Below are 11,559 nucleotides of genomic sequence, written 5' to 3'. Positions count from 1 at the left end.
CTCCCACCTGAATGCTGGGCATCCTGGCACAGCCTGCCACGTGTGACAGCTCCTTGCATGCTCCAGGACCCAGCAGCCTGCCCACACCCTTTGGACTCAGGGCATGGGGTGGAAATAGTGCCAGGGGAATGCAGAGATACAAAGTGGATGTGGGGGAAGAGCCCTACCAAGTGATGCACTGGAAGGTGGTCCCAGTGACCCAAGGGGAGTCATTGAGAGGGGGATGACTCTGGTGCTGCCCAGGCTGCGTGCGAGTCACGGTTCATATGCAGGGAGTGATTCACTCAGAAAGCTTCTACACTGCAACTGCACAAGGTCCATATGCCCCTCAAGATGGCTGAGGCCACCATGCAGCCTTGATCTGCAAATATATATGCCACCCACTCGTCATCATTAAAGTTCACTGGATGGGCTAGGTAAAGGCTATGCTTTTCAGCCTGGACTAATGCTCTCTCTGGCTTTTCTTCAGCTGGATGTGCAAAAGCATGCTTACTTCATACCCTAGTAGATTCTTGCAGTTTTGTAGAGCAACTTCATTTACCCCAACTGTTCCATTTTCCACCTCCACTGGATCTAATAATGGTACATTTAAATGCTAGATGAAATGTCTGCTGGCTCCTCAACACGTCCAAGCGCACTGAGAGCCTTAGGATGGGTGATGATACAAGGCTACAACATAGTACTTCATATTACAGAAGTAGAAAGATGCCTTTAAGTTTTGAAACTCTGGCCCCAGCTCTAACCTCCCATGTTAGTCCTAAGAAAAAGTCGGTGGGCTGAGGAGTCTGCTGCAAGGCCAACATTTAGTGTCTGCACCAAACTTCAGTTTGCTTGCAGCTGCAAGCAGAGCAGCAGAGGCTGTGTTTGCTGGTGGTGAAAATATCAATAAATGCAGGTTGGAAGGAGAGATCAAGTGCACAGAGATGATCCAGGTTACCCATGTTTGACAACCACAAATTGGGATGAGAAAGTGTCTTTTCGAAACCCTTTTAACATATTCACCTTTGAGAGCTTTCAGCAAAAAGACAAGGCAGGAATGTTAAAGGGTCAAACTCCATTTGTTTGCTTGTTCTTTTGTTGATTGACTGGGAAGAGTGAGAGCTGAGCATAACTGATGGAGGAATCCCTCTGCTAACACTGCAGCACACAGCCTCCCAGCAGAGACTAATGACAATAAATAAAGCTCTGCCAAATACACTCTGCTCTCTTTGCCTGCTGCACATTGCCAGAAACCAGTCTGAGGGGCTGCTGGTTCCCTACCACTTTTAGTCAGAACCTTACTTGGGTAGCAGAAGTAGCAGTTGTGCGGTGGGATTTCGAAGAAGTAAAAGAACAGACATGGCCAAGAGCGGGCTGCAGGCTTGACAGCCAATGCAAATGCCAGCTGCTGGGAGCCTCTCCACAACATGGAATCCTCTGGAAATGAGGGTCTCACTGTGGGATGAGCTTTTACTCATAGATGTTAGTGAGACCCAGACAGTCCTCTGGTCAGCATATCCAGCCATGAACGAGAGAAAGGCATTTGCAAAGGCAGCTACAAGATGAGGATGTGCAGTTGGTGACCATTGCTGGAGGGTCTCTGGGATTTTAACTGGGTGCACCAGGCCAGTCTTCTGAGTAGAGCCCTACTTGTGATGAGAACAAGATAGGATCACCCATGCCAGCCAGCCTACAAGCTATAAGTGCCTGAGCAAGGCACTGATTCAGCCAGATTACTCACACGAGCAAAGATTAGTCATATACAGGCTGTAGGACAAATATTCCAGGGCCCCCGTGAGTGACTCCTTGTCAACTCAGGAGTCTCGTCACTGCAATTACCACCACTCCATTCCCTGATGCCATCATACAACCCAGAAGTCAAGGGAATATCTGACCTCTCATTGCACAGGTTGGGGACAAGCTTTGAAAGGACATTTAGTCTTGACAGGGTTTCTTTTTTTTGCTCTTAGCAAAGATGGGAGAGCACATCACTCCTGCTGTTGCCCCCATAGTAGGAAGGGCTCAGAGAGCTAATGCCAGGGTCAGGCAATTGACTGCACGAGGAGACCAAAGACCCAAACCAATCAGTAATTCATTATCCACAACTCTGCCAATCACACACGACTTTTTGGCAGTGCTGAGATAGTGCTATGCCTACACTCTTGCACGTGTACGCAGTCACTGTCATAAGCCACATGTCTGCAGTCACCAACCCATCATGCCCAAGCCCACCTGCAGTCAGGTACCTCTTCTGGATTACATCCTTTCCCTCTCCCACAAAGCCAGCAAGAAAATCAGTTCCTCAGGGACTCACACACACACTCACACTCTGTCCCCTGCTTCCCTTCCCAAGCAAATGGACTCACTTCAAGGTGGGGTCTTACACCTGTGCAAGCTGGGAAACTGCATGGAAACTGGGAGAGTGAATGGCCTTCTTGCGGCTTGCACCAGGCATAGTCTGGTGCCTGAGTAACAACCCTCAGCTTAGCAAGATTTCTGGCAGTAGAGGGAAATTCCCATCCTGTCCTTCAGGTTGCCTTTCACCAAGACAGTCTCTGAGAAAGCTGAAATGATGTAAGCAGTCACCTCCGTCCACCCTTCCTGGCTAAAGGAATTCTCACAAGCAGCAGAGACATCTCCCAGGATCCTAAATATATCTCACATAAAGCAGGCCTCTGGGTGAGACTTTCTGGTAGCTGTCCCATAACTGCAGAATCAGTCATCAGACCTGTCACTTGCACCACTGAGCAAATGGCAGGTTTTTGTCTGAGGCAGAAGCAGTTGAAACATCACAGGCAGTGATGAGGTGAATGCTCAGTGTGCAGCATGGGGTGGTGACGTCTCATGTGCTGCAGCCCATTCCCACAGGCAGGGAGGAGTCAGGCTCAGCATGGATATGGGTGGCAAGGTGTGGTGTGTCCTTCCCAGTAGAATAATGCCTGCTCTTCCATCCCATCCCAACACACATCTGACGCAGCACCAGAGGACGTGGAACAAACCTCTTGGATAGAGGAAAGACCAAGCGGTCCTTTCATTTGGCTAGCAAGGAATTGCCAGCACTGCCTGGCATCATTCATTCAGTGGAGAAATAGAAACAGGACTGAGGTTAGAGGCCCAAACATAACTCTGAGTGCACAGCCAGGCATCCCTCCCCCAAAGGTCACATTTATTTTGTTGCGTGGCAGTATTGTACAGTACACATACATTACCAGCAGTTTCAGAGCCCTGGTTTGTCATTCTAACTGCCTTCCCTGAATTTCAGAAAAGAGGTAAGATCACTGTCTCCTTCCTCCACTTTACCTGCAAGGAAACAGGCCAGGAAAAGTCCGAAAACACAAATGCACTTGCAGACAGGACTGGAGATGGACCTCAGAAAGTCGAAGTCCTAGTCCACCACTCTCATCATTTGTGTCCCCTTTCCCTGGTGCTGGGAGATGAAGCCCTAGTGACAGCTTTCCACAGGGTCTCACTCCTCTGAGAGGAATTGAACACACCCGAACAGAAATCAGACTAAGGAGATTGCTCACACTAATATACACCCTATTGCATTTTAAAGGGACTTACCACCTCCCTCTAAGAATCTGACAAATGTTTTGGGGCATTCTAGGTAGGGTCGGGATTCTCTTAAGTTCTGTAACATTGTTTGACAAACAGTCGAGGAGAGGTATTTGCTTCCAGTGCAGTCCACTGGAATCTGAGTGGAACTTACCCTGCTCAGATGGGGAAATAAAGTATCCTGTCCTTCCTGGCACAAGGTATCACATGATACCTCCTTTTCCTAAACCATGAAACAGTTGAGCTCTGGTACCAACTCAACCTCTCAGCGCCACAGAGGAAGCTAATGCTGTAGGATGCAAGGACAGTGCAGTGTGTAATGTGGAGTAAGACCCAAAAATAGAAAGTCAGAAAGGCAAATGTGCCATGGAGAGCAGAAGGCAGGGAGGGAGCACCCGAGCCTCTCCCACCAGTTCATGTCAGTATGTGGAATGGTGCATTCGTCTCAGGAGAGCAATGACCCAGTTCCCCAGCTGGGACCCCTTCAGCCACAGGAAGAGTTCATACAAGTTGATCTGCCACAGGCTCAGGGCTTCTGTGAGTGAGATCTGGGCCCTCCTGTAAAGCGAGAGACTCTTGCTCCTCTGGTACCTAGAAAGAGAAAAACGTCTGCATTAGATCCAGCAGGATACAGCCCGGGGGAAGGAGGCCTGTTCTACATCTTCAGTAAATCTCACCTTCCTCAGGGGAGGGTAACATCCTACATCTGGAGAATCCCCAAGAAGCACGGATTTTCTCCAAATAGTGCTTCTGAGGAGCTGGGGACTGCCTTCTAGAATGAATCTGGCAGAAGAGACAGCCTACTCCCTTGTGAAGCCAGTTCTCTTATTGGCAGTCCTGGGTCATGGCATCCTCTGCTTCTATGCCCAGCTTCACTTCAGCTAAGAGGAACAGTTGCACATTCCTATAGCTTTTCCCAGTAGCACACTTGTAAGAGTCCAGAAATCCTAACACACTGATTCCAGGAAAAGTATTTCTTCACCCTTCTTTAGAAGCAGAGGCTAATTGGGCTTCATAGGTCCCTCATCAGCCAGAGAAATAACTGTAATTTCATCTGCAAAGAGGAAGAATCTGAGGCAGAAGTGCATTGACTCGTAAGACTCACAGATGGAAATCACTTGCATGACTCCTGTTTGTGGCTTTTAAAAATCAGCCTGATCTTCACAGTCAGCCCTAGCCCCTCAGTCAGGCTGTAATGGGCAGGAAGCCCCTTCACCTCCTCTAGGGGGCCAAATCCCAAACCCTTACCTTAAGGCCTCCAAATCTATCCCTGTCCTCAGCCCCAGGGTGACAGATTTGTCCTCTGGAGAGGCTGATGGACGTGAGAACACCACAGACAGAGACTGAGACGTGTAACTTAGCAAGGGTAGGACCACAGCAGATGGGATGAGGGGGAGAGATCCACAGCGAAGAGTAAGAAGTCAAGAGGTCAAGTCAGAGCCTTATCATGCCCCCTGAGTGGTGGGCTCTAATAAGCTTTAATGGTTTTGCCCAATCCTCTGTTCATAGGCCCAGGAGCCGCAGGTAATCTCAGGCTGCACCTTCAGTTTCTGCCTGAGCTACACTGAAAGAGTAATGGTCCCCAGCTCATGCCCTGCTGTGAAGCCCCATGACCTGGACCTCAACTCACATACTGACCCCTTGGCTTGACCTCAGTCTTCAGTCTTGTCACCTGCTTGACAACCACCGGACCAGATCTACAGACTTTCTCATTTGTTCTTAGACCTGCCCCGTCACCATGATGCTGCCTTATGATACAGACTTTTGATTGGACCTGACTACCATCTCAGGGTCTGTCTTGCTTGCCTTGGTCAACTGCCAGCGACTGGGCCCTGACTGGTCTGCTGGACCTGGGATCCCCCTCAGCTCCTGGACCACAGGTTCAGTCACCTCCCACTGCTCCCTGTCTGACCTCTGGTGCCTGGAGAAGAGACTCACGTGGAAACGGCTCTGATGCAGCAGCGAGACATGTTGAGGAAGGAGCTGGCACTGGCCCGTGTGTGCAGGGCTGACTCAATCCCCCTTAACAAGTCATTGGTCTTCAGCAGCAGCAGCATCTGGCGAGGGACATTGTTGAGGAGCTGGGTGATCTGGGGTAAGTAAGCAGCAGCATTGGATCGGATCTCCATGTCCTGTGGCCAGCCAGGTCATGTCAGGGAGAAATGAGAGAGAAGTTGAGAGTGCATGGGAAATCCAGGACCAGATGCAGCTGAGATTTGGCAGGAAGAAACAGTGTTTTTACAGACCACGACTAGGCCAGAAGCTAAAGAGCTCTGTCCTCTTCTGGAGACACTGGGCAGTCTCAAGCACTCAGAGCAGTCACAGATCACTCTTACCATGTCCCACCTGCCCCTCAGTGAGATAAAGTCCTATGCCCTCACTGGAAGGATTTATAGGCTCTCACTGCTATCTGAGTTCTTGGCCCCAAGCAGCCTACAGCAACCATATCTCAGTACTGCCCTTGGAGACTTCTGACTGAGTCTCACCTCACCAGCCCCAAAATGGGCAGAGCTGCAGGCAGCGCAGGACTGCTCAGGAAGGTGGGAGCATGCTGCAAAGACAACCAGGCCACTCCTTTTTGCTGTCCCATGAAACTGAGGGTCTCTATGCTATACAGATTAAGGTGTTTCCAAGGCCTAGTTTAGTCCTCTGCCCTCAACACAACTCAGCAGATCTGAGAAAGCATTATGCAGTTAAGCATCATGATAACCCAAAAGATCAAAAACTGTCATCTCTCAGATCTAAATCTATATCCTATCGGACAGTAGCCAGCAGCAGATGCTTAAGGAAAGAGTGTAAGTCCAAGGCAGGCAAAGGGTGATCCTTCATGTTCCCTGCTTCTCCAGATTCCAACAATCATATTGCCCACTGTAAGAACCCAGTGATAACTTACAGGCTACAGCCTAAGCCACTTAAGATGGGCTCCCCTCCAAACATGAGCCACCACAGCATGCAACACAGCCAGCCCCACCTCTTCTGCCTGTTTTTAGATCTGAGAGTTCCCTCACCATCCCAGTAAATGTAGCACAGTGTGGTGGGGAGTTGATCCCATATGCATACCATGTCCCTACCTCTTCCTACAGAGGCCATGACACGAATCAGAAATCCAAATAGAAGTCTCTGGAACATCTGAAATCTCCAAAATCCAGCAGGACACATGCAGAGAGCAGTAAATAACTTCTTGCACGAGGGAGACTCCTTCGTGGGAAACAACAGCTCTAAAACCTTCTCTCCTCTGGAATAAGGGATGGCCTATATTTCATTATGTGAGATCTCACACTCGCTCTTTGTGAACTTCAAACTTATTAGAAAGGAACAGACTTGCACAAACTGAGTGTGCACGTAGTGATGGTCAGAGACGTACACATCTCACACACTACCATGGTTGCTTTGCTGCTGACAAACAAATCTTTGCATCCTTCTGCCTCTGTCACTGACCAAAAATACAAAGCTTCAGCAAGAAGATGCTTAGCTTTCCTAAATGTTAAATGTTTTGTTCCATTATTTGTTGGCAGAAAACTCCTCCCTGATTATCTCTTATCCCATATCCCAGTCAGTATCACTGCAGAGTCTACTTTATTTTCCACACATATGTTTTCTTTTCTATTTCTTTTCTTTTTATTTTTAGCTCCAGCTGCTTGTCCACATCACAAAACAACCACATGATCTGTCATCAGAGCTGTCATTTTCTGTCAAGGGCAAACCCTGTGCGCAGAGGAAGAAATGAGCTATGCCACAGGACCTGAGAAAAGCCCCTTGGCTGCAGTTGCTGAGGCTGCTTCAGGATAGAGCAAAACGCATCTTAAAATCAGATGAGATGAGGCCAGCAGCCACCCTGAGCGATCAGCTGCCTGGCCTTGGCTTACTGCAGGAACAACTATACTTATGGCAATTCTCATACATTTGCCCAGCCTGCATCTAAAACTCTCCAGCAGCATGGCTCAAAGCTTTCCCAGAACATCTGCACTAGCGTTTCAATGGCTTTGCCATTAGATCTGGCTTTTCTCATGTTCAGTTGAATTTAAACCCATGATTTCTTGTCCTCTTTGCAGCACTCTTTAAGAGATTCTCATATCACTTCTACAATTCTCCTCAATCTGCCTTTTCTTTTTTCTGCCCTAACTTGCTCAGACTTACCTCCTGGGTTGCATCTGCTTGACCACTAGTCCTTGTAGGCTCCTACTGAACTTGCCCCAGTTTCATCAAACCTTTCTCAAGATGCAGTGCCCCAGACTGGGTACAGCACTACAGATAAGATTTTGTTTCAGGAGGCTTGCTTCCTTGTCTCACAGGCTACTGTCATGTCACTACATCTTCAAGCACACTCTGTAGACTTCTATGCTGATGGTACCTGCCTACACAGCACTCAGCTCTTGCTGCTGATAAAATCTTTCAAATTCACCTCTAAAGTAAGGGCAAGCAGCAACTCATTTCCTAATGCTACAGCAAATCTCCTCAGCTCCCCATTATCTGCTGCAGGATTATCTAGTTTCAGCATTAATTGTGTCATGTAAGCAAAGACGACAGAGCTGGTTCCATACACGCAATTCAACTCAATGACAAAGTTCATTAGCACACACAAGGCACCATGCAGCTGCTGCTACACCTCTGGCATAATCTTCACAAGCTGGTTGAGAATAAACATTGCTCACTAGCTCAGATTCAATGCTGGCTTTGTAGTATTAGAGCCAGCTCTGTGCCAATTCACTTTTGTGCCTCTGAATTTTTTTCTGGAGCTACCAGCTCCAGAACTCACCAGATCAAGTACAGATCTGCTAGACAGTCACTATATTATTTCTGATGTACAGGAAATTAATTCAGGTAGGAAGCAATCAAATTACTGGGAGGGGAAGTCCATTACCCAAGGTATCTGACCTCCTCATTGCTATGGATAATGGTAAGCCAGTGCAGCAAATTCTGCCACATCCATCAAAAGGAGGGAATTTTCAGAAGAGAATTTCATAGGACAATATTATAACACCACTTAAATGAATTTTGTCCTCTCTACTACAAATTGTGTGCAGATAAAAGCAAACCATAGGATACAACATGCTTCTACTCACAGACACTAGTCCATTGGCTGAAATCTCATATGTCCCTCTCTAAAAACAGCACAATTGACAGGGGCTGTTACTATTCTTAAGGAGGTATGTGTGTGTCAGGTGTGTGAGGAGGCATGAGAAGGATCCCAGCATGCGTGGATATGAAAGGGTGGAAAACATAAGTGGCAATTTCCTAGATTTGTAGTGATTGAGTTGACAGGATCTGCAGTTAAGCAACCTTGACTCCAAGTTAATAGGGTTTCTGACTGGGAGGTAATTTCCAGGAGTTTTTAGGAGTTTGTATCAGTGCTGATAGTCATTTACATGAATAGTGATAATGCATTATCCTTCTCGTGTCTTCCCGCTAAGCCTTTATGTCTCCTCTACCTTATCCTAGCCTCCTTGATGGTTTCCTGCACAGCTGCATTCAACATTTTTTTAAGAAAAGGACAATCTACAAATGTTTCCCCTGCTAGAAATGGTGAACACTTAGGCATTAAAATATGATACAAAATTTAAGCAGCCTATGACAAGTGAATCTGGGAAATTAAGTTCAGCTACTATAAAACGCATTGCAGGAGGAGTCCTGGCTTTTTCTAGCTCAGCTATCACTGAAAAAATTTCTACAGGGTTGCCAGGTGTTGCCCAGCACTGCTGCAGTATCAGTGTTGCAAGTACCTGAGGAGAAGGAAGGGCACACGTTAGGGAAGGACACACAGGACCTACCTCGCTGGCTGAGACTGGTGACTGGTCAATACCCCTGTTGACAGACTCCCAAGATCTGGCAGTCAGCATGCAGGCGAAGAGAGGGTACAAATCCCCTGCCCCGAGCCGCCGGCTGTACTTCTGCACCCTCTTCATATCGGCCTTGATGAGGGCCTGCCAAAGGCGGCAGTAGTCCATGCGGAATGACTCGCTCAGCACCTGGGTAGGGAGACATGGCCCCTCAGAAGCCCACAGAGGACAGGAGACTGGGGGAAAGTTTTGTGTCCCTTAGCTGTGCTCTATCCCCCATTTCAGAGTCAGAAAATATCCTTGGAGGGTCATGGGAGTAACATGAAAAATGTATTCATATGTGCTCAGAGGGGCAAGGCTGCAGTTGGGTGTGCTCTTTCAGCCTGATGCCCAAAGGCAGCCTCGCAAGACTCCTGAAGCCCCCCATAGCTACATACCTGGTAGAGTCCATGGTCCAGGAGGATAATGTGGGCCTTGCCAGAGGTTGGGCATTTCTTCACTAGCACGTTGCCTGGGTGTGGGTCACAGTGCACAAAGCCATTCACAAAGATCATTTCGCTGTAGAGCTTCCCCAAGTTGCGAGAGATCTGTGAGGAGACAGAGATGGTCACACACTGCCACCAACAGCAGGGTGCCTGCCAGGGAGGCAGCCTCCACATGCCAGTCCTACAGGGAGAAGGGTCTGCCGGTGTCCCCATGCAGAGCTCCTGCAGCTCCTCACACTGACAAATGGCTGCTGGCATCTACCAGTAGCAGGATGACCCAGGGCATTGAGGGAAGGATCCATGCAAGGAGAACCATAAAGGTGTTTGTGGGATCAAGGGTTATTTAAGAACACTTGTCTGGCATAAAAAAGAGAAAATACCTGGGGGTAGGAATGAGGTTTCTGGTAATGAGGAGGAAAGTAGGACAGCAGAAAGGGGCAGACATGCATTCACAGAGAAGGCATAGAAATTACTGCTGGGGTGGGTGAGACTGCTTGGAGGAAGTCTCAGGTGTTTCTATCCATGAATGGCAGCAGGACCCAGCAGAGAAGGGGTGAGGGGAGACTCAGCCTATTAATCTCGTCACCAGAATGACCATGGGTTCCCTCTTCCATCTCTCCATCACGCTGTCCCCCCACTTTCCCTCTTCTTTTCCTCAGAACCATACTAAGCTGATTTGCAATGTCTGTGAAGATGAAGCAGCACAGAAAGGTTGTTTAAATCATCCTGTCACTGCTGTGTCCCTCCATGCTACTGCTCCTTATCACTAAGAGATGTTATTAAAGTTAAAAACCTCCTAGGAGCAAGCAAACATCCCAGGGGCACAGAATCAATCCCTTGCCATGCACTACCACAGCAGCCTTGCCCTGACATCCCACTGCCAGCCCTCCCTGCCATCCCAAAGCAGCACTGCTACACAGCAGAGTGCTGAACAAGCAATTAAAAGACAATTGTTATAAATTATTCCAAGCATATCTCCAGACACCCTGTGTAAGCAGCAAACTGGCAGCTGTCACCATAAGCAGAGGTGGTAGAAGAGTTAACAGGGATACTAATGACAGCTCACCCTGCAGAAAACCAGCCAGTCAGGGAAGGGCTTGCTTTACCCACCTCTGAAATGCAGCCACCTCTGGGAAAAGTGTTCATTATGAATAATGCCCAAGTAACTACAAATGAGGAGAAAGGACAGGAAACCTTCCTGCTGCACACCAACAGGGATGGCTGTAGGATCACATGAAACAATACTCTGTCCCTCAAGTGTGACACTGCTGAGTCATGGTGAATGCTGGCCCCATGCTGAATCACCCACACAGGTGGCACAGCACAGCCCTGTGATCTCCCGAAGTGCAGCGTCCCTAATGTCACACTGGTGTTATTTTAAGTACTCACTGAGGGAAGTTATGTTTCCCTTCTGAATTACCAGCAGAGATCACTGGAGCCATGAAGTCACCCTTATAGGTCTCCTAGATCGACAAGCTCTAAAATTAGATAGGACCAAAGTATACCAGGTGCTGTGATCTCCTAGAAGAGCTGAGAAGCACTTGCTGACAGTCCAAGGACGTGCAGATAGTCTGTTTTAAGCCAGTCACTCGTTCACACAACCTCCCAGGGATCTACATACCTGAAGGAATGAACTTGGACCTCATGACTGATCATAGCATCAAACTCAACACTACTGCAGACATGGGGTAAACCACATTCCGCCCTCCCTACCTCAGCTGTTTGCTCTCCAGGAACATGGAAGAGCACAGAATTAATGAAGA

General features: G+C 48.2%; 1 protein-coding gene across 3 annotated transcripts in view; it reads right to left on the bottom strand.

Annotated features, from left to right (window-relative positions):
* Positions 1-3,106: 3,106 nt before the first annotated feature.
* ADCK1 (aarF domain containing kinase 1) overlaps positions 3,107-11,559 on the bottom strand; it is a 77,143-nt gene continuing 68,690 nt past the window's right edge. For all 3 annotated transcript variants that reach the window (XM_018082916.2, XM_008924946.3, XM_018082917.2), the window contains 4 exons: positions 9,749-9,898; positions 9,303-9,500; positions 5,473-5,666; positions 3,107-4,125 (listed from right to left, as the gene is read on the bottom strand). In XM_018082916.2, coding sequence (XP_017938405.1) covers positions 3,954-4,125; positions 5,473-5,666; positions 9,303-9,500; positions 9,749-9,898 — 714 coding nt within the window. In that variant the 3' untranslated portion in view covers positions 3,107-3,953. The remainder of the gene's footprint in view (positions 4,126-5,472; positions 5,667-9,302; positions 9,501-9,748; positions 9,899-11,559) is intronic.

This window comes from Manacus vitellinus, unplaced genomic scaffold (assembly GCF_001715985.3).
Source record: "Manacus vitellinus isolate BGI_N305 unplaced genomic scaffold, ASM171598v3 scaffold_6_pilon, whole genome shotgun sequence".
In the NCBI taxonomy this organism is placed as follows: Eukaryota; Metazoa; Chordata; class Aves; order Passeriformes; family Pipridae; genus Manacus; species Manacus vitellinus.
Note: the sequence above shows the minus strand (reverse complement) of the source record. Positions and strands in the feature narration are given on the sequence as shown.